General features: G+C 44.3%; 2 protein-coding genes across 2 annotated transcripts in view; one reads left to right on the plus strand and one right to left on the minus strand.

Moving 5' to 3' along the window:
• The window catches only part of TEX47 (testis expressed 47), a 33,837-nt gene extending 13,754 nt beyond the window's left edge, over positions 1-20,083 (plus strand). The window contains exons 2-7 of the mRNA XM_087973100.1: positions 12,971-13,040; positions 14,668-14,771; positions 15,054-15,118; positions 16,461-16,656; positions 17,514-17,673; positions 19,798-20,083. Coding sequence (XP_087829226.1) covers positions 13,004-13,040; positions 14,668-14,771; positions 15,054-15,118; positions 16,461-16,656; positions 17,514-17,673; positions 19,798-19,835 — 600 coding nt within the window. The 5' untranslated portion in view covers positions 12,971-13,003 and the 3' untranslated portion in view covers positions 19,836-20,083. The remainder of the gene's footprint in view (positions 1-12,970; positions 13,041-14,667; positions 14,772-15,053; positions 15,119-16,460; positions 16,657-17,513; positions 17,674-19,797) is intronic.
• Positions 20,084-20,337: 254 nt separating this feature from the next.
• The window catches only part of ARHGAP17 (Rho GTPase activating protein 17), a 71,770-nt gene continuing 68,498 nt past the window's right edge, over positions 20,338-23,609 (minus strand). Inside the window, 1 exon segment of the mRNA XM_087973097.1 lies at positions 20,338-21,214. Coding sequence (XP_087829223.1) covers positions 21,069-21,214 — 146 coding nt within the window. The 3' untranslated portion in view covers positions 20,338-21,068.

Genomic DNA, 23,609 nt, shown 5'->3' on the forward strand with positions numbered 1-23,609 from the left:
TGTTGTATAAAATAATATTTTATTTGACTTGTAAAGTTAATAATGGAGAGGTTTTATGTATTTAAAGGTTAACGATGGTTTGTTTGTCTTTAAAATCAATAAAATTTGTTTCAAAAAAAAATAAAATCAAATTAACCATGAGACGGCTGGATCTTCCAGGTCAGAATAAGTTTTAAAGGCTGCATGAATGTGCTCAAAGAAAGCACTGGGATTTTCATATTTCTGTTGATGAACATGATAAATCTGAGATACGTTCTTTTGTTCAAGCACCCCACCCCTCTGAAACGCCCCCAACAGATGAGTCAGGAAAGCTCTCAGCCATGTCAAGAGCTATGTGGGGATTCCATTCCGGATTCCATTCCATGTAGGAAGAGGACATCTCTTGTCCAGGGTTTGCACCTCATGGTGTCTCTCCTCCACAACCAGTTGGCATTCTTCCTGCATGATCAAGATGCCAAATAGGGCCTGTGCACTGATGATGTTACCTAGTTGGGTAATGAAATGCTTTCAAGAAGACAACCAAACTCAGAGAGCACCAAGGACTTCTCATTTCAAACCTGAGCTACAAATATTCTCCTTTAAGGGTCTGTACATTTGCCCAAGAGGGTTACGAGTTATACAAACAGTATAAAAATAGGAACATTATTTTTCCAGTTATGAAGATCAGACATTGAAAAAGAAACATATCCCCCGCTCGTTATCAGTATCTGGAACAGGTTGTTGTTGCATTGCAGGACCAGCTGTTTTAAAAAGCATTGTAGATTCTGGACTTGTCACATGTTGACTAAGTAAGTTAGTGGCATCCCAAGGTAAATTTGGGGCAGCAAGGGAGAAGGGGATCAGGATCTTGACCTGCCCCCCTATTTGGGAAAGTTATCAGGAAATTTTCTATTCCCCCTGAATTCTTTGTGGGTCCTACCATTGAGGCAGCAGGATCCAGAGGAGGTGGATTGAAACACACATGTTCTTCCTCAGTCACCAGCATTTGCTCCCTGTCACCTTTCATTGTCATGACAGTCACACAATCCTTTTGCCAACCAGGGCATTTATAAAGAGCCATTTACAATTACAAATGCTCCATGCAGTCCTTGTGCAGAATAAGATTAAGTGTAAAGAATCATATTATAGTACTGTACTTATTGAATACATCTGTGTTGCTTGACTGTACAGATCCTACCTTGAAATCTTTGTGAAATGATGTGGATGCCCCAAATGGGAATTGTGATTTAGATTTTAGTTCTGTAGCTGAACAAAAACTAAGTACATGTAAGGACTTTTATTTTAGGCTATACCTCATGTCTTATACATGAAGTTCCTTTTGAAAATAGCAGATGAAGTTGTGAGACATGCTTTGGATCAATTAAGTTTTTACCATGAATAAAGAATATTATTTTGATGGCAGAGTCCATAGGTACATATGGGACTTAACCAGGATTTGGATGGTAACTTCTAAGACAGTTACATAACTCTTGGAATCCTATGGTTTATACTCATGTCTCTGCATCATGACAAAGGCAAGAACACAAAAATATATTATTTTTAGCCTGCAATGTCTGAGCATGAGTTTGATCTGTGGTTTTCTTGGCATGGCTAGTTACTGGTGGCATCACAAAGATCCCATGGAATTCCCATTAGCTGCATGCCACTAAATAGTTACTATTAATAAATGGTCAAAATTGGGAGCGTCCTATCAAATTCTGTACCTGTCAACAGTGGTGTCCCCCCAGTGTTCTAGGAACAACTCTCTTTATACTCTAAATACATGACCTCTGTGATCATATTAAGAGCAACTGCGTTCTCTTCGCTGATGATGTAAAGCTATTCAACACCACAGACAATACTGCTACCCTTCAAAAAGACCTTGACTACTTATCAGAATGGTCAAACAAATGGCAACTTCAAATCTCAACAAATAAATGCTCTATTGGCAAAAAAAATAATCAGAAAATAAAGTACAGGCTGAATAGTCAAGACCTTGTTGATGATCCAAACTCTGTCAAGGATCTTGGAGTACTCATCTCTAATGACCTAAGTGCTAGAGCCCACTGTAACTACATAGCCAAAAAGGCGTTAAGAGTTGTTAACCTAATCTTACGTAGCTTTTTCTCTGGTAATATTACACTAATAACTAGAGCATACAAAACATTTGCTAGACCAATACGCGAATTCAGATCATCAGTCTGGAACCCACATTACGTATCTGATATTAACACAGTTGAGAAAGTCCAGAAATATTTCACAAGAAGAGTTCTCCACTCCTCTACTCGTTGCAGAATACCTTATGCCACCAGACTCGAAATTCTAGGCCTAGAAAACCTAGAACTACGCCGCCATTGTTCCAATCTAAGTATAGTATATAAAATCATACATTGCAATGTCCTACTTGTCAATGAATACTTCAGCTTCAACCATAACAACACAAGAGCAAACAATAGATACAAACTCAAGGTTAATCGCACCAAACTTGATTGCAGGAAATACGACTTCAGCAACAGAGTGGTCAATGTCTGGAATCCTCTACCTGACTCTGTGGTTTCTTCCTCAAACCCCAAAAACTTTAACCTTAGACTGTCTACTATTGACCTCACCCCTTTCCTAAGAGGTCTGCAGGGGGCGTGCATAAGCGCACCAACATGCCTACCGTCCCTGTCCTATTGTTTCTTTTATTTTTTTATTTTTCTTATATGTATCCATGTATTCATAACGATGTTTTTACTTAGACCTATTATCTTGTAAGCAATTGAGAAAATAAATAAATAAATAAATAAACAAAAATAAATAAACATTCATTCCTAAGAGAGGGAGGCAGCAAGAGGTTGAATAAAGGGAGAGCTATTGTGACTCCATTAAGTCACTTGGATACACGGTTTCTACTGTTGGTCCCATTTCCTTTTATGAACTTCTGGGTGGGGCCATGGAGACTACAAAAGATTGAGTAGATCAAGCCTTTGTTGAGGGGTAGAGTGGAGATATTTTTAGAGAGACAGACAGAGAGAGAGATTTCTGTAGATGAGCAGGACTTGGTTGCTTCTCTCAGGTTTGATTTTCTGCTTGGGGGTTTGACCTTGCAATGGTTGGCCCTGGAAGAGAACCACCAGCCATTAAAACCAGAAATGTTCTCTTCTTCCTCCACCCATTTTTCTTTTTCAGAAATGGAACCCCATGGATTCATGTAGCCACCCAGTACCAATCTAAAGCATTTTCTTGAGCACCCAGGGATTGCCACTTTGGTCATCTTTGGGCTCTATATGCTGGCCGGCCTTTGCATTTTTCTGCACCAGTGCAGGAGAATTGCTCCTGCTCATTCCTAAGAGAGTGGCATTACCATGACTGAGGAAACCCTCTGGCACTGAAAGGCCTGGGAAATCTTGGTGGAACTGCTTTAAGACCCACCACTGTATTCCATATAATCCAAGAATCATAAGGCTGGAAGGGACCTTGGAGGTCCTCTAGCCCAGGGGTCTCCAACCTTGGTGACTTTAAGCCTGGTGGACTTCAACTCCCAGAATTCCCCAGCCAGCAAAGCTGGCTGGGGAATTCTGGGAGTTGAAGTCCACCAGGCTTAAAGTCACCAAGGTTGGAGACCCCTGCTCTAGCCCAACTCTTGCCCAAGGAGATCTTATATCATGGGAAACCTATAGCTTATCATTAGTGTTAAGAAAATAATGTATCCATCCCCCGATTAACGAGCGGCTATGCCCCTGTGACAGAGCTGAGGTTGAAACTGTGGAGCGTGTCCTTTTATATTGCCCTATGTATAAGGCAGGCAGATCTAAGTTACTGTCTCTCCTTGAAACAGACCCTTCTAGACACAGTGTTAGTAATTTGTTCTTATATGGTCTAGGGCAGTGATCCCCAACCTTTTTATGCCGCGCCCGGTACCGGCATCAGCTGGGCACCGCGGCCGGCATCATGCTGGGCGCCGCCATCTTTTGATGAAAGTGCTTCCGGTCAGCTTTCACACGGAAAAGCTCACCGGAAGCACTTTTTCATCAAAAAAGATGGCGGCGCCCAGCAAACCAGCGGCCTGGTAGGACTTGTTCCACGGACGTGCGGTCCGCGGACCGTGGTTGGGGACCCCTGGTCTAGGGGATGGCTCCTCATACATCACTTCTCAGGTTTCCAAATTTTTTTAAGAGCTTAACCATCAGAGGAGAACGCTGTAATTCCCCTTAGTCAAGTTTTTGGTGACCAATTGTTCATGACTAATTTCCCCATGTTCTTCTTATGTTGCACTTGTGTTTTGGTCTAGGACCGCAAATAAAGTATTATTATTATTAATGTATCCATCAATTAAGTTTTATTCTTTTTTGTCCATAAATCTACATGAAAATGTGCTTGAAGAGGAGAGGACTTAGAGGCTGCAACCACCTCTGCTGATAACATCCTCCCAGAATCATGGAATACCATAATAACTACCCTCAAGAAGGATGTCAGCCATCCTTCCTTGCACAACAATGTATTTGAATTAATTTGGTTTTCCTGTTTTCTTAATCTTTTTTTCCTCAACTAAATTATAAGGCTATTGAATGATTATTACTGCTATTATTTAAATATTAGGTGTATTCCATGTATGGTGCAGGAAAACCCAGTCAGTGTGTGGACGTTTGGCCTTGGAGGCTGCAAACAGGGAGTGGATCAAGGACTTCGTTGTATTTAAAATACAATGGAGATTTCTACAAGACAAAAACACAGCTGCGCCATGGGTTCACCTGTGCCCCGTATTGTGGCCAATCTCTACCTGGAAGAGGTAGAAACCAAAGCCCTAAACTGCTTCACAGGAATTCCACCCACTCACTGGGATAGTTATGTGGATGATTCTTGGGTCAAGATTAAAACACAGGATAACAGATTAACAGATTAATTAACAGGAGGTGGAAGTCTTCACCAAATACATAAACTCTGTGGACAAATACATCAAGTTCACATGGGAAAATAGTAAGAAAAACAGTCTGGCTTTCCTGGGTTGTGCAGTGCACTCTAAGGAAGACAGATACCTTAACAAGATACCTTAACAAGTTACAGAAAACTAACACACACAGTATTTGCATTTGGGTTCTCACCAACCACTGGAGCACAAAATGGGAGTGATCAGAACCCTATGCCACTAGGCTGAAAGTTTGCTGAGCAGTAAAGAGAGACACGAAAAAGAACTAAAATACGTCAAGGAAGCCCTCAGAACATGTGGCTATCCTAAGTAGACCTTCAGCAAATCCAAACAAAGGAGATGATTTTAGACTTCTGAAAGAAGAGAGAGGAACCCACCCCACTTTACATCGAGGGGGGCTATGTGGAGAGAGTTTCCTCCTTTAAATTCCTGGGAGTCTTACCTCAGTGAAGATCTTACCTGGAAAGCCTACACAACCCAGGTGGCCAGAAAGGCCCAACAGAGACTCCATTTTCTCAGGGTCTTGCGAAAGAATAAAGTGGAACAACGACTGATCCACCATAGAAAGCGTCCTCCCACATTGCATGACGGTGTGGTATGCTGGCTTGACAGCCACGGATAGAAAGACATTACAGAGGGTGGTGAGCACAGCACAAAACATCGTGGGCTGTCCCTTGATACCACTAGATGACCTCGCTAGGGCTCGCTGCCTTAGAAGAGCGAGGAAAATCCTCAGGGACGACTCATACCCCGGTCAGCCCTTCTTCACTCTCTTGCCATCGGGAAGGAGATGTAGAAGCACAGCCAGCCTCACCAACAGGCTGAAGAACAGTTTCCACCTGTGGCTGTCAGGCTCCTGAACGGAAAATAACCCCATGTCAACATAGTACGATAGACTTGCGGGGCCGGCGCATTGTGCAACAAGGTCACTTAGTGTAATGAGATTGGGATTGGATTAGGGACTTCTCTCCTCACTGTCAGTTGTGTTGGGGTGTGTGCACGAAGGGAGGCTCAGCCAATCTCACTGTACACATATTGTATTCTGACAATAAAGGTAATAATAGCAAGAGTTCCTCCATTACAGACAAGAAAGAGAAGAACAAAGGAAGCAATGTTGTCATTCCATATGTTGTAGGAATATTTGAAAAACTCAGAAGGTTTTTCAATCAATACAACATACACGTACAGTTTAAACCCCAAAATACACGAAGGCAGAAGCTTGTCTCCCCCAAGGATAAAACACCCAAACACAAATTGAGCAGGACAAAAACATCAGGACAAGATTTGGTGATCCAAAAGCATTTGAAAGACAAAAGTCACTCGTTTCAAGACAGCAAACTCCACATTTTGGATAGAGAGGATAATTGGTTTGAAAGAGGGGTAAAAGAGTCTCCATCTGCATTAAAATTGAACAGGCCTCCATCAACAGAGGGGGAGGAATAAGACATCACTTATCTCCTGTTTACATCACAGTCCTTTCAGCAATTCCAAGAAGATCCCACAACCATATGCACTCTGATTCAGGGGACCCTGAGGGCACAGATAAAGCCACAAGTGGCCTCAAGGGCTCCCAGAGAGAGTGCTAACAGAGTGCAAAGAAATACAGTAATTCCATCCCTCCCATCCTGTCAGAACCTATCCCCCCACCATCCATTCAGAGCTGATGAAGCTTCTTGAATGAGAAACAAAACATCTTCTTTGTCTTCAAGGAAAAAGTAGTCCAGTTGCCTTTCAAAAAAGCACCTTTCAGACACCTAAGAAAGGTTGGTTACAAATAGCAATATCCCTTATTAGTACTATTGAGTCTAGAGAGGACTTGGACAAGGGTCCTGCATCCGATGCAGGGATGGGGCCAGGACCATCTGGGAGTGAGGTGCTGACTCTGGAGCCTCTGGAGTCCGGCAGCAGCGAGGCAGAGGAACAAGGGGAGCCTGTTCCCAGTGCATGTGTGCACAGAGCTGCTAGAAAGCAAAAGCAGCTGAGACAAAGGGGCGACTCGGGAGTAAAGCTTGGAGGTGATTGCCCCTCCCATAAGGGATAAAGGAAATGCAAAGGTAGAGAAACTTTTGCAGGAAGCAAAGTCGTTCGGTCTGTTCGGATTAATCCTTGAAGCTCGGTGTGGACTTTGTACTTTGGTTGGTTTTTTATAGTTAATTTGGCATTTTAGTTGTTGGCAGCAATTCAAAGGAAAGGTGGGTGCTTATCTCGAGAGACTGTTTGGGACTCATTACAGGCTGGGAATGAACATGATTCCCAGCGTTGAAATAAAACAAGAGTTGTTTTAACTAAGCGTGTGCTTAATTCTCAGGAAGCCTTGGTCAGAACAGGCAGAAAATATTATTAGCTCACTTCCTTCTATCCAGGACGTGGCATATAAGCCGTGCTCAACCAGGGTCCGCAGGATTGTCTGGGATGCTACACTTCCACTCCATGACTTGTTTTCCATGTTACCTTCTGGGAGGAGGCTTCACAATATCCGAAAGAAAACAACTAGATTCTGTAATAGCTTTGTGCCATGTAGTATCAGCCTTGTTAACTCTCAAGGCTCGTCTTTATGCTATGTGATGGCCTGTGATTAATGTATAAGTTAATATGCTTTATTTTCCTTGTGTTCTTCAATACCCAGGAATAGGTGTTGTAGTGGGAAAGTGTCGCCACGACAACTTTTTATCTGCCTGACTGGCTCAGTAAAGAATGGGAAATGAAATAAGTCCTGATTTGACAAAAACATCAGAAGGCTCTTCCTCAACATCTATATAACATTTGGTAATTTTTAATATTATTTCAGTTACTAGGTTTTATTAACTTTGTCCTTTATTAGTATCATTTAAATATTAGATGTGTTCCTGTTATCTCCCAGGAGTTGGACAACTTGGACTAAGAGGAAGAGGTTCCAGTTGAACCATGGAATGTTAGCCTAAGGAGATACAAAACTAAGAACAAGGTTGTTCTGTGAGAGCAGCAGTGGCAGCAGTCGATTGATTTTGATGATGTCAGGACTCCTAGAAAGCAGACTGGAGACTGAACAACATTGTTCTATTAGTTTAAAGAAAGAATTTATTCTCACAAACCCACGCTGTGCACCCCCCCCGGCGGTAGGCGGCGGGGCGCTGGGAACCCCCCCCCCCCACTTCTTTTTCCCCGCGCCTCTCAAAGAAAGAGAGTATTTTTTTCACTGATCACAGCTGGCTGTAGCCTGATTTAAGAAGTAGCTCTGACTCATGTTCCCTTTGGTGGAAACATTATCTGATCTCTGAATCTTGAATGATATCCCTATTTGTGTAAGAATCTGTGAGCCTCTAACTTTTGGACTGATTGACAACCCTGACCCAGCTCTTGGAATTTTGGTCTGACTTTGGACTATTCTTCTGTGTGCTCCTATTTCAAAGCAATTCATTCAGACAAACATCAGAGATTTGGTTTTGGTTTGCAGGCTATTATCTCTTGAACTTGAGTGAACTTAAAAATATCAATTATTTGTGGGTTGCAAGCAGGACAGTTTATTTCCAGTCCTAATTAACTCTTGCTCTAATGTCTCTTGTTTTTCTTTCACTGTGGTATTGTTTTTATTTGAGACTTTGTTATCTCATTTTTCAGCATTTCCCAAGCATCCTGAACTTTTTCCTTGTAGGATTTCCTGCATGAAATCCTTCCTTTTCTTAGTTTGTTTACGTCATCTCTCTCTCAAAGTATAAAATACTAGTCTGACTTTGTTCATTTACTTGTGCTTGCATTATGTTGTTGAATTTTAGTATGACATGGTCAATCTCCCTCAAGGTTCCTACAACTTCTACTATCTCAACCATTTTGTTTTTATGAATAAGAATGAAGTCCAGTACAGCTCCAGAATAGTTCTAGTTCCCTCCTCTATTTTTTGGGTAACAAAGTTGTCAGCCAGGCATATCAGGAATGTTATCTGCCATTCACTGCAGAGTTTGTTTCCCATTTGACATCAGGATAGTTAAAGTCCCCCTTTACTACTGTGGTATATGTCCTGCACACCTTGGTTAACTGATCAGCAAAGAGCTCATCTATTTCCACAGTTTGATTGGGTGGCCTGTAGTACACAACTATAGCAGTATCATTTCTTTTCCTTAATATTTACCCAAAGGCTTTCATCCTTGGTATCAAATAATCACTGAAGGAAATATGGTGTAATTTCTCTTTCTGCAGGTAGTGATGTTCTTCTCCATTCTTGTTGTTTTTCTTGTGGCCATTATACAAAGGAACCAATATCAAATGCACCGTATTTCTGCAAGAGATCAACAAGTGTGTTGAGTTTGTCATAAAGTATATAATCTACTTTGCATTTCCCAATAGATTATTTAACTATGCATCACGATAATCCTTTTGTGTAACTTATTTTTCATGTGATGGTTAGAAATTGTTTCTGACAATTTCTATGTATGTAATTCATTTCATTGTTATGAATGGTATATGTAAACATTAAATACATATGCCTTTTGCCACTTTTAAACATTTGATTGTAAGCATTATGTACAGTATATATAAATACCATACTACTGTTCAAAAATCAAACAAAAATGACATATTTGTCAAAATGTGAAAATAAATTGGAAACAGTTCAATTTCAATCAATATTTTTCTGGAAATTAGAGTAGATTGCAAATCTTCCCTAAAAGATAATCTAGGAACATTTCTGGTCTACTGCCTGTAGCCCACACTCACCTAAAAGACCAACAATCATTGCCACAAATTAGAACTTGTAAGGTTAGTACATGACAACCCAGTACAGTGATGGGACTACGTTCCTCTCTCTGTAGGTGAATATTTATTAATTAAATATATATGCTGCCCATCTCACTGTTAAGTGAATATAACAAAGCAATATCATAGCAAAGTGGTTCTCAACCTTTTCTAACCCATTCTAATGATAATTAATAACAATAAATCTTATTTGGGTTTGCATCTTTCTTAAAGCCTGAAAGGGTGTTCAAGGCAGTGGTGAGATTAATTTTTTTTTACTACCGGTCCTGTGAACGTGGCTTGGTGGGCGTGGCAGGGGAAGGATACTGCAAAATCCCCGCCCCACCCCACTAACCTGCTTTCCAGCTCCCTTCTCCTGTGCAGGGCGACCAAGAAGACCCAGCCGATCAGCTGGGACTCGATGGGAGGCAGAGAAGAGATGAGGTTGGCGGGGCCAGCCAGAGGTGGGATTTGCCGGTTCTCCAAACTACTCAAAATTTCCGCTAATACCGGTTCTCCAGAACTGGTCAGAACATGCAGAATCCCACCTCTGGTTCAAGGGCTTTCCAGAATACGTTGTCTATTGTGTAGTTGTGGAAAAAGCCAGTTTGGCCTAGTGGTGAAAGCAAAGGCAGAAGTCTGTGAGTTTCAAGTCCCACCTTAGCCATTGAAAGCCGTGGGGTGACCTTGGGCCAGTCGCTCCCTCTCAGCCCAGCTCACCTCACAGGGTGGTTGTTGTGGGGGAAGTAGGAGGTGGAAGGTGTGTTGGAGAAGTTTGCCATCTTAATTGTTATAAAAAATAATAATAAAGATGATATACAAACAAAAGTTCTCACCTACCTAAAATTCCAGGTAGCAAAAGTATCTAAAAGTCTATTGTGTAGAAAAGCAAAATCCTTTGTTTGTTCCAGGTGGCAGGAAACAAAGGGTTGGGGTTGCAAGCAAGGCAGGATATTGGGGGGAGAGGGGAAGGGCTCTGGAACCCCTTTCTGACCTGAAGAGCTGCCCAGCCCTGGGCGAGGCTTCTTTGGGGTGGGCTTCTAGTTTGTGTGTTTTAGACCCAGCCGATCAGCTGGGACTCGATGGGAGGCAGAGAAGAGATGAGGTTGGCGGGGCCAGCCAGAGGTGGGATTTGCCGGTTCTCCAAACTACTCAAAATTTCCGCTAATACCGGTTCTCCAGAACTGGTCAGAACCTGCTGAATCCCACCTCTGGTTCAAGGGCTTTCAGAATACTATTGTCTATTGTGTAGTTGTGGAAAAAGCCAGTTTGGCCTAGTGGTGAAAGCAAAGGCAGGAGTCTGTGAGTTTCAAGTCCCACCTTAGCCATTGAAAGCCGTGGGGTGACCTTGGGCCAGTCGCTCCCTCTCAGCCCAGCTCACCTCACAGGGTGGTTGTTGTGGGGGAAGTAGGAGGTGGAAGGTGTGTTGGAGAAGTTTGCCATCTTAATTGTTATAAAAAATAATAATAAAGATGATATACAAAACAAAAGTTCTCACCTACCTAAAATTCCAGGTAGCAAAAGTATCTAAAAGTCTATTGTGTAGAAAAAGCAAAATCCTTTGTTTGTTCCAGGTGGCAGGAAACAAAGGGTTGGGGTTGCAAGGCAGGATATTTGGGGGTGGTGGTGGTGGTAGAGGGGGAGGGCTCTGGAACCCCTTTCTGACCTGAAGAGCTGCCCAGCCCTGGGCGAGGCTTCTTTGGGGTGGGCTTCTCTCCCCAGGAGCCCACAGGCTAAGGTCCTCACAGCAGAAGCCCCTCTGGTGTACTGGGTGATGGTCTCCTTGGCCTCCCATCTTCCTCCTGCTCAGAGCTCCAGGCCGCTCAGGTGAGCCAGAGGCTCCCAACTGCCAATTCCAGGGAGGTGCTTAGAAGATAACTGCCATGCCAGGCTGGCGGGTTGGTTCCTTGAAGGTTCTGGAACAGTCTGCCATAGCAGGATGGCTGACGTGATGCCCACAGTGGCCAGAAACACCCTGCTTAGTGCCCTAGAGGAGAGGCGGCGGCAGCAGATGAAGGTATGAGGAGGCCAGTGGTCCTGGGGTGGGGGGGTAGTGCCTCTTTTTCCAGATGTGGCAGTCCTTTTGGGCCCTGGCACCACAGCCTCAGAGGGTTGGTGGGTTTCGGTTTGGCACCGGGCCAAACCGTATTGCACTTACTGAACCCCACAGCTTGGTGGGTTGTCAAAACCTAGCCAGGAGGGTTCTGCAGAGCTGGCCCAGTTGGCCATATTTTGGCTGAGAGGGCTGCCCCACTGAGTCTGTGGATGGGAGACCACTTGGAGATCCCAGGACTGTCGGCTGGACTGGAGGACCAATCCTGGAGGGAAACCATGCCTGGAATCCAAGTTTCCCCTGGCTACCTTGCCCTGTTTTACTCTCATCTTGAAGGTTCCTCTGACCGGTTTCAGCCGGGTTTTTCTCACCCTCTGGAGATGTCCTTGGGGCCTTTTCTGCTGGTCAGTGGCCATCAGAAAAGCCATTTGTTCTTTTTCGTTTTCCCTGCTCTGGCCCAAAACACAGTTGTGTCCAGCTGCTTCTGCACAAATGAAGAAGACAAAGGGGGCTGCAATGTTTCCTGAACACCTCTGATCTGATCACAAGGCTCGCATTATAAGGTGTTAGAGCAGGGGTCTCCAAACTTGGCAACTTTAAGACTTGTGGACTTCAGAATTTCCCAGCAGCAGCTTTAAGTCCACGTCTTAAAAGTTGTCAGGTTTAGAGACTCTTGCATTAGAGCATGTAAAACCATGTGTATATGGAACATGGCTTATGGCCTAGCATTATGTCTGGATTCAGCCTTTGGCTGAGTTTGACTCAGGTTAATCAGGGCGCAGCCACCTAATCCAGTGTGCAGGAACATCTGCAGGACATAAAAAAAAACACCAAAGATGATGGCTGCCACCTCTTGGGGCTTCATCCATGTGGTAGCAACCACCATCTTGACTTTTTTGGCCCTCTCCTATTCAGGCATGTCTGCCATTGGCTTGGATTTGCATGGCACATGCCCGGAACTATAAACTCACTACAAATTGCTGTAACTTTAGACTAAAATCCAACTGCTTCCTTAATGGTTCAGTGTGCTGAGGACAGAGAGGGTTGAATCTCCAGATTCTGCCTCCTAAGCTCTTTGTTTTCCCTTTTGAGCACCCGGCTTTCTTTCTAGAGTTTTGTTTTTTTCTCTATCCTTTCTAGAGTTTTGGTTTTTCTATATCCTGTGTTTTGATGGATTTTGGGGAGACATACCAAAATATTTATAAAGATAAGTGATGGATTATTTCTGCAACATTGGACTGTTTGACAGAGTTTCAAATAGTGGGGAAAACCAAGCCCTAAAGTACGGAGGCTAAATCTTTTGGCGCTTTTCCCCCCCACAGAAATTTCTGCTTCACCGGCTGATCTTTGTTGCAATGCTGCAAGAAGATGCCAGTGAGAGTGAAATCACAGGTATTGCCGTCAGTCTCACCATGACCTTCGAAAGACAGAGCTTCCCTTGTTAAAGGCCATGAAGTCCCTGGATGCTCTTCGTGAGGGAAAGGTTCCAAGATCTTAATGAAATCTCTGCTTGCCCTCTTCCACAGCACTCTTAATGAAATCTCTGCTTGTCCTCTTCCACAGCAATCTGAAGCTCCCCAGCTGGCCAGATTTCCCCAGATGGGGAGGCCTTCATGAGCCTTGTCTGGCTGGGGGGAGGTCTGCCTATCTCACTCTCTCATCTCCATTGAAGACCAGTGTTTGTCACTGTGAAGACAATGCTGGTAATAACCTTAATTTTGAATCCCGCCCTATCAGGTAGACCAGACTAAGAAACAGACACCATGTAGACCAGGGGTCTCCAACCTTGGCCACTTTAAGACTTGTGGACTTCAACTCCCAGAGTTCCTCAGCCAGCAAAGCTGGCTGAGGAACTCTGGGAGTTGAAGTCCACAAGTCTTAAAGTGGCCAAGGTTGGAGACCCCTGGTGTAGACCTACACCTACTTTGATCAGAACAACTGTAGTAACAGTGCCTTGCAAGTCTGAATGAACTTGTGATGACCCAAGGGTGGGATACAAACCAAACCCAGTCACAGAAAACAGGCGAAGCCCCTTTTATTCCTTCACTTGGCTTCCAAGCTCTGAATATCCTTGACTGAAGACAAATTACTCCCACACAAGCAGTTACAAGGAGGAGGAAAAAAAGCAACACAAACCAGGCAAGATAAGGGCTGGAGGACAATCAAGGCCCTCTCCTCCCGAGTAGACCATGTCTCTCCTTTATCCTCTCCTCCCTGCGTGCCCTAGGACGGAGAGGGGATGGGCCTGGGTCCTCCTCTGACTGCCCACCCAGCCTCTGCCCTTCCCCAGCCTCCTCCACAGCCTCCGGAGCCACACCTCACCTCTCCTCCCTGTGTCGGCTGTTCCTCCTCTCCCTCAGAGTCAGTCTCCACCAGAGGCATGACAGAACTTCCCTTCGTCTGTCTTCATGAAAATTGGAGGGGGAGGCTGTCTGAGGCGTTTTTGTAATCCCCCTTTTTGGCCTGGGCTCAAGCCTCCTTTATTTCATCCTTTCCTTGCTGGTGGATCTTCCCTCCGTTCAAGGCCACCCCCTCTTATTCACTACAGGTGGCTTTTAAGGCAGATTTATCACAGGGTTCAACAAATCGTATTTAAACCAATACCTAAAGTTTGTCAAGTCTATTTGTTCAAATGCAGCAGAGGTGGGGAATTTGTGGCCCTCCAGTTATAGCCTAATCACAATGCCCAGAAACCACAGCCAGCATTGCTATTCTAGCAGTCCCTGGAAAGCTAACCCAATTCATAACTGCCCTTTTTCATCACATGCCCAATTGTGAAATTGCTTTTTGAAACCGATTAATCCATTAGTATGATTGTGTATCTCTGAATCATCGGGCATGACACTCTGTCTCCTCCACAGCCTATAGGCAGATGCAGCAGATCCTGCTGACACCAGTGAGAAAGCTGGGAACAAGCCCCGACCAGCAGGCACTGGACTCCTACCTTTCCTCCCACCCCATCTGCTTTTTGGGGGGATTCTGAGCTGATCTATTGATCTTTCCCACTTCCTTTTTAAAGACTATCATGAACAGCTTTTCCAGAAGATTTCACGATCCCATTTGGGGGAAGCAGCCTCCGGGGTCCTTCTCATCTACTCCCAGAGCATACTCCACATTCTGGAGGTAGGTCAAGCAAATATTTAAGAGTATCAGAAGAAAATGAAAAACCCTTTAGCTGAATTGTGTAGTTTAGTTGAAATGCCGATAAAACCTACATCCAATTTAAGCATCAATCCATAATCAAACATACTGAGTATTACAGGCACAACGTAGTTTGGTCACCTGCAGAGTTAAGAAAATCCCTCACCAGAAGTTTCTGAAAACATCACTTCCAATACAGAATAGCAGAATTGAGTGGAAACACCTTCAGAACTTCATATCCTGATGCTCTTCCATTCTCCTCAGGCCTCCAGCGGCACCCTCTACCACATCCTCATGGACCTGGCCCTCTTTGAACATCAGGGAGCAGCGTAAGTCAAGCAAGTCCACCAGGGAGGAGAGCTGAGGGGAGGCCGGGGGGGGGCATCTCAGCCACAGGGCAGAGGGACTTCTGGAAGATGCCCAAGTCTCTCTACACAGTTGGAAAGTTGGAAAGTCTGAAGAATGGATGATGCCCTTGGCTGAAAGATTGCACCGAATGAACATGTATTTATATATATTTATCTGTGCTTTTATTATTACAAAATTGCAAGGTGAAAAGTAAAGTTTAAAAATACAGTTATAGTAAGTGAATTGCAAGGTACAAACTGATAAACAGAGCATCCCATAACCTCTTCACCAGTACTCACAGATGGTTGATGGCTTTAAAACAGCTAAAAGCAAAGCCAAAAAAAAAAACTAAACTAAGAGAAGCAGCAGCAGAAAGTAGAAGGCCCAGCAACACCAATGGAAAGAAAAGCCTTCCATCGCTCCCAGCATTTGGGTGTGTGAATAAGATAGGGAAGAACACTTCCTACTAGCACTGAGGATGTTACATAGCTTGGTAATGAAAAGTCTGCAACAAAACATCCAGGGAGAGCAGCAAAGACCCCACGATGGAGAAAATGTCACCTTATCTAAGGGGTGGGGAAGCTGTAGCCAATCAAAGGCCACCAATTTACAGTTCCTAGGCAATTTGAGTGTCCTGGGTGGGCATTGGCATCTAGCAAATTCTGGAGGGCATCAGATTCCTCAACCCTATTTTCAGACACAGGTGAAAGCACACCTGGGAGGTTCAGCCAGGAGAGGAAGGTTATGAACTCCGTAAGACCTGTGGTGGGATCAGGAGCAGGCTTGGTCTGATTCACAGGGCGAGGATTTATGAGCAGAGAATTCAGAGAAATGTTTAGATTTCTCCCTTGACCTGGATAGCTCACATGACAACCTACTGAAGGTTCAACATCCAGTTGGAATAAAAACATCCTGCATCAAACCTGGAAGAGAAAGGGGGTTCGGTCGTCACTGGAAGGATCCTGTCTTGCGGAACTAGTTGTTAGGTTCTCTGAAAAAGTTCTACTTTCATACTGCCTTTCCCCAGCTGCTGAGAAGCTTCTTGTAGATTGTTTCCACTTAGTTTTTATCCTGTTTTTATCTTGTTTTCACAATTATTGTAAACCACCTCAGGAGTTTTAGAACAGGAAGCGCTATATAAATACTTGGGAGGCAACCTCCCATGCCCCTGGGCAATGTAGTCAGTGCCTCTGATGTGACCCCTCATTGGTAGGTAGCTACAAGCCTTAAATATCTTGATTTTGATACAACATGGATGCAAGTGTGTGCACAATGTGTGTGCAGAGACCTATGGGTTTAATAGGGTTTCTTTCTCCCTTTTAGGGCTTTATTACGAGATATTAAGATAATGGTAATGTCTCACAACATCCCCACCAGACTTTTCTCACAGTGGAATGCCACCAAATTGGAAGTCCCTGTAACTTTGGAAGATGTTACCCAGAGCCAAACCACAGAAGAAGTTATTACTGAGTGTCTTACACTTATTCTCAAGATGGGAGTGTATCTTGCAACACTCAAGGTGAGAGCAGATCCCTTCATCTCTCTGGCATCAGGTTCATTTTCCCAGGACCAGCATCTGATCCAAAGTAGACTTGCCTGCACATAAGGATAATGCATTCCAACAGTGGATCTCCTTCATTTGGGACAAAGTTGGTAGAAATGTACATTTCTGTAGCCAGAAGATCTCTCCAGCTTTTTGCCAAGACTCTGAGATGGCATAAGTAGCACACCAAATCCTGATAATCAAGAAATTTGGCATTTCACTTGCTTACACCTCCCTGCTTTGGTCAAGATACTGAATGTCTCCTCCATTTCTTCAGAAGCCAGTTCTTTCCTGTGTTTTGGCTAGTTAACAGGCTTGCAGTTCCAATTTTGACATATTCTAAGTTAACAATGCCAACATGTAGGGAAGAACTTGGGGACATACATGAGATAGTGCCAAGGGCATGATGGGGACTCTGTTTTTAGTTTCTTACTTGTAATCGTTCTTAGGGGCTCTGATGCATTAATGTGATTTCATTTAAAAATATTGATTTTCTTGAAAGAGCCAGTATCCTGGTCATGGAGACACAGAATCTGGGTTCTCTTGTGTTTTGTTTACGGGCAGGATTATTTTAAAAAATAGGATCCCAGAAAATATATAGATGTTACCTAAGCTTAAGTCAATTCTGCACAATCCAAATTGGGAGCTTCCTTTCAGCTCCCAGTCCCTATGCTTCAATCTGTAAGTTTATTTTAGGCCGAGCTTTGAAAGGCCAGTCTTAAGAGCAGCATTGGATAAAACAGAAAAGCCTGACCAAGTAAGTCAAGGCACACACTCATTCCAGAACAAATGCCATGGGATTAAATCTGCTGTGCTTCCTTTCGCCTCTCAAGATGGGCAACAAAGACCTGAGCGAGTGCCTCCACACCGCTGTGCCGGAGCTGCTGATCCCAGCAGAAACGATCCAGTATTTGTGCAGGAGCCAAGAATGTCTGAGCCCGGCAGAATTTCTGAAGATGTACAAGAAGCCTTTGCAGCCACAAATGGATTCAGGTAGCTCTTCTGCCCAGAGGGGAGCCCCCCCAAGGTGGACCAGACAATCCCCAGCCCAAAAGGAAAGTCTCCCTCCTCGGCCAGGCTCCAAGGCAGCTCCTGGTCGACAGGAAGCTTCCACAGGGCTCCACTGGGACCAAGCAAGTCACCATTTTGCTAGAAAGCTGTAGATTCTACTTGAAACTGAAGACGTAGAGAGATAGATGGTTTATGCTTGGAAAGCTGGTGCTTTGCAGCTTAAGTGCAAGGGCCTCCAAAATAGGCAACTTTAAGGCCTGTGGACTTCAACTCCCAGAATTCTTTAGCCAGCCATTAAGAAAACCCACCCTGGGTGAGGAATTTTGGGAGTTGAAGTCCACAGGCCTTAAAGCTGCCAAGTTTGGAGGCCTCTATTTTAAACACAATTAGATGATCTTGGCAATATATTCCATTTATCCTTCCATCCCTGCCCCAGCTTGTTTTTAAGACCCCAACATCTTTCAGTTAAAATCGGGTGGGTGGATGGAGAAAAGGGAGCCTCCGAAGAAAATGTTCGATGCAAAGATCACGGCGTAAGAAAGGGACTTATTTTAATCGTTAACAAGGTTGCTCAATGAACAGTTACAAGAGATGCCCCTAAATTACATATGACCATTTCAAACTACGATGGCTGCGGGGGCCCAGTGGTCATCCGCCCTAATGACCCACCACAGGGCCACTGCAGCACCCACTGCCCTCCCCACCCCACCCCTCCGCTTGGGCCTCCTCCACACATGCTAATCACGCCCCACGTTATTTCTTCATGTTGGGGAAGGAGGGAGGGACAAAATGGCAGCAACTTCTGGAATTGTTCCCTCACAACCAGCTACAGGGATGCTGCAGGGCTTCTCTCCCCACCATCCCACCCCACCAGGACCATACAGTGCTTGGCCCTGTTCCCTCACACCTACCTTTTGAAGCTCTCCGGACTTCGTGCCATGGAAGGAAGGCAGCCCATGACATCCCTGGGCCACGAACATGGCAGCCATTTTGTGCTGCCTGCTTGTGGGCGGGGAAGAAAAATGGTGGCTGCCAGATAAATGGATCCCTTTGCTGCCTTAACAATGACGTCTCCACAGCTGTGTGAAAGCTTCTGAACAAGCATTGCGCCGACCTTGCAAAGGTAGTGAAATGAAACAGTCCATCCCCGGCTGTGCAGCGGCGACCCAAACACAGTTGCTGTTTTGTGAATTAAAAAGCACATAGCCCCAGACAAAATGGCACCCACTTCAAGAACTCCACCATGCAGCTAGCAGCTGTCAAGACATGCAACCGTAATGGGCAGGCTCCATGAGTCTTGAGGACAAGCTATAATTACAAATGCCGAGAGCCAAACCTTTAGCCCAACCATATTGAAAAAAGCTTTGTGCGTGATACTGGTAGTCCTGCCTTAGGACTAGTCGCTGAGCCACCATAAAAAGCTACCATGGATCTCCCAGAAGATCCTCATGATTCGGTTCCAAAGTTCTGACAACCAGCCCTCCTCCCCCAGTCATATAGCTGAATTTTGGGCACTTCACAACCAGCTTGCATTTATGGCCATCCTCAATGTCCCTAAGTTACAAGACTGCAATTTATGTTTTTGATGAAAACAGGTGGTTCACTTCTGGGTTTTGGCAAAAATGCCCCATAGGGAACAATGGGTTTGTGTAATAGCTGCCACAAAAAAGATTGTAAAATCAGGTTGGTCACATAATGACCAAGTTTACAACCGTCATGATTTATGACTGTAATAGGTAGGCTCCTGGGGATAATGGAAAAAGAATATATGAGAACTTGCATCCAAATGCATCTGAAGGGGGGAGCTTTGGGCAGGAGCTGGGAAGGTTGGAGAGGCCCACTCTCAGCCTCCTGGTCATTCGGCACACTCCTATAGAGTGAACACACACACACACACACACACACACTTTGGCCAACCCGAGACATAAAGGCAACATGTATGCACACTCTGATTAGTTCCTGGAGTCCCTGGAGGGAGAGTGCACACGTACACACACACAGTGTGCATGCACCAAAGAAAATACAGGTGCTCTTCTGGTTATTGCTTGTAAAAGTGTTGGAAAAATAATGTTTCCTTTTTCTTCCACTTCCCTTTCTCCTCCCCAGAAATAGTATGGCCTACTCCTACTCATATGTCTACATGAAATCCTACAGAGAAGCTACCTATCAATGTGTCTAAAGATGTATTTACAAATCCCAAAGTCCTGGGATGGAGTTGGCCTGAGAACTTCATCCATGCGGAGGGAAAACAAAGCAAGCAATAAAGTTGTCAGGAGGACTGGAGAGGAGTGTGCTGGCATTCTTTCAAATCAGGGCTGAGAGATTAGTGACTCTCCAGAGTTGTTGAAATTCTCATTCTTTGGGTCTTGACCCCTTATAACTAAAAGTAATTGGGTATGGGAGAAATTAGAGGCAAATGCTTCTTGGTGGTCTATACATCCGAGCATCTCCCAGGTTCTTGCCAAATTATTCCCTTTTTCTTTTTTTCTGGGGTGACACTGCTTCACTTCCCAAGCAATTTCATTCACTGGTGAATTAGGGGGAAAATACAGTTCTTGGGTAGGAAAATTACAATAAATTGGTTTTACAGTGACAAAAAAAGAGAATAATTTTACTCGGCAGATGAACCCAACAAGATATCCAAAATAACTTTCAAAGTTCAACTCATTTATAGCAATACACATTATCCAGAGTTCAGCTAGACAGCAGCTGCCTATGGAAGTTACAGAAACCAGAGCAGAAGGGTTAATACAAATATCTATGAAAAAAAAGGGGTAAAGAACCATATTTTAAAAAAGAATAGCACTGAAATGGTTAGAGAGACAGTACATTTCCTTCTACAGTGTCGTCCATCAAGGCACAAGAATACATCTATCCACCATTTAGAAAAGTGACCGATAACCAGCAGTCATCTTCTGCACCTGTAGCAATTTTTTGGTTCATACTTTTAACAAAGTCTGCAGCGTATCGGAGATAGCACGTCTCTTGCATGCGTCTCTTTGATACGGACAAAGAAGAAGAGCTCAACAGAGGTCTTGAAAGGGTTATGATTTCCATTACACATGCATTGCTTTGGATTCTTCTCAGAACTTTCTGGCAAGGGCCGTCTTGGTTAACAGCAGCAATCAAGCTTCTCATATAAGGTTTAGCAACAGCCAGAACACCCAATGTTAGCTTAGGCAGCTTGGTCTCAGGATACAGGTCATTAAACTCTCCTTTTAACGATCACATGTCTTCTCAGAAGACATGAGGCAGGCAGTGGTACCATTCCTACTTTGTCTTCTTCTTTGTTTTAAAGCTCCTCACTGTGAATCCTGGACTGGTTAGGTTTTCATTGGGATAGAAAAGGCTGCTTTGGAGTGATTTTATTCTTTTTTTTACAAAGCAGTGCTTTCAGTATCATGATCGAGATCAAGCCCAAGGTGGTTGTGTGAATTCTGATTCGGCGAAGTCACCAATTCTGTGGCAGGAAGTTCCACGCCAGGGATGCCCCGTGATTGCTCTTTGACTTCGGAACTGGTATCTGTACAGAAAAGACATCAAACACACACAGTACAAATGCTGAAAGGTAAACTCGGGGCTCACTGCTGATCCATAAGACTCTCCCTCGGTTGCCATTATGATGCTAAAAGGACTGAATTCAAAGGAGAGCAGGCATTACAATTCAGCGTCTGACTTCAGAATCCCCCAACAACGTCCTTTTATCGTGTGAGCCATAATGGCTAGTAACTTTGTTGTGGAAGGAGCCTGACCTTCTCAGAGGTGACAGGATATACCTTCACCTTAAAATTTCAAATTTGAGCAGCAGAGCTCCTGAAAAACATAGAGCTTTATTCTCAGACACCCAGAGGTGGTAATTCAGCAGGTTCTGACCAGTTCTGGAGAACCAGTAGCAGAAATGTTGAGTAGTTCGGAGAACTGGCAAATCCCACCTCTGACTGGAGATTTTACAGTATCCTTGCCCTGCCACCTCCACCGAACCGGTAGTAAAAAAAATTGAATCCCACCACTGCAGACACCCAAAGTTTCTTCATGTCATTCATGGAAACCAATTTGTCACAAGCTGGAAGTCCAACTGTCAGGACCCGACTAGTATAAACTTTGGTAATTCTGGAAAAGCACAAACTGCTTTAGTAGGGAAGCATAATCTGAAGAAACAGGTCAATGAAAACAGAATTTTGTTCATTTGTCTAAATTTGCCACATTCTGGGCAAAGGTGGTTGGGCCTGGGGCTTTAGTGGATCTGCAAAGAGTAGAACTCTATGGGACCTGGAAGTGGGCAGAGAACCCATTAACACAAACAATTATGTTGTAACAATTTGGGAGAGTGGGACTCGCCTGTCTTGGCTACCTAGCTCTCGTCCCCTTTTCAAAATCCAAGAAACATGAGCACACATTAGCTAGAGCTAGACTGGTTTTACACTGGCAACCACCTTCTTCTCCCCCCTCCCTCAATGAAAAGGTGAAAAGACATCTGACATGCAGGTGGGACTTCGTTTCCACAGGCGTGCAGCCCCAGTGTGATGAGTCAAAGGTATCCTTTCCCTTTCAACGCAGAATGACTGCAAAATGGAGTTGCACTTGCTCTTGTGCATTTCTTCACCATCGGAGATGTAAATCCAGTCACGGCTCTCCCTAGTAAGTTCTGTTCCTGACAATCAGACGTGCAAAGTTTAGACGGGCACTGGACGGGCCCTCACTTGACTCTTAATGGAAGAGCTTTAAGGACCCCAAAGTTCCATGGGCTGGATGAGGGTTGCCACTAGCGCACAATGGGGCATGAGGCAGAGCTGGGGATCAACCGAATTGCCTGCTTTTCAGCCTCTGTTGGTGTGGTGGAATGTTGTCTGGATTCCCAGGAGGGAGAGGCTGCAGGCCAGAGGACCAAGAGACAGGGACTACGTTTAGATCAGGGTGTCCAACCTTGGCAATTTTAAGACTTGTGGACTTCAACTCCCAGAGTTCCTCAGCCAGCAAAGCTGGCTGAGGAACTCTGGGAGTTGAAGTCCACAAGTCTTAAATTGCCAAGGTTGGACACCCTGGTTTAGATAGTCTGGTTGGGATGAACAGGGTCAAGGCACCTCCTCCCTAGATGTTCTTGAGATGATCTTACATGATGCAACTGGTTGCTCTAGTTTGGCAAGATTTTTGTCTGCAGGTGAGGAACGATAAAGGCTCTAATCTGCTCTTCACCAGAAAGATGCTTTGGCTGCTGTATCTTCTTTCTAAGTTAAGGTCACCTCCAGCAAATTAGGCAATATTTGGAGCTGAGTCTCTCTACACATAAAAGATTAGACGTCACAGTTGCCAGAGCTCTTGGCTAGCAATACTGCGATTAGGGCAAAAGAATGCACACCGACTTGCCTGGGGCAACGGCTGCTTATTCCAAGATCACACTGAGTTTGTATTTTATTAAGAATTCACCTGAGCTTCCAATTCATACAAGAGGCCTTTCTCTCAGATTCTTCTTACCCTGCATGTTTAAGCCCTGTGCAGCAACGGAGGTGCCCTGTTACACTATCAGGGAACAGCAACCAGTGCCAGGACTCGCATGGACTGGCAAGGTTGCACTTAAGTGTTTTTGTGGGAGAGAACTCAGACTGAAAATTCATCAGCACAAGAGTGGAGGGAAGAACAGTTTACATGTGCCTCTCTGTGTGCACCTTTTACTTCTATCTGGACATGCTATGAAGCTCTGAAGATTTTGAAAAGCAGAAATTCATTCCAGTGTCTGCTGATGAAAGGTTGACAAATATGGATCGGGGAGTGGCAGTAGACCAGGACACATCCAGGGAATGCATTAAAATGGAGATCAACATTACAAACAATGGACAAGCATCACTCCTTTCACATGCAGGATTAGTCCAGGTGCAAGCAAGGCAGGTTATGGTGACCAGTTAGTAAGAAACAAAAACAGC

Source organism: Notechis scutatus, chromosome 12 (genome assembly GCF_049901735.1).
Source record: "Notechis scutatus isolate UNSWTSFEM ecotype Mainland chromosome 12, rNotScu1.2, whole genome shotgun sequence".
Taxonomy (NCBI): Eukaryota; Metazoa; Chordata; class Lepidosauria; order Squamata; family Elapidae; genus Notechis; species Notechis scutatus.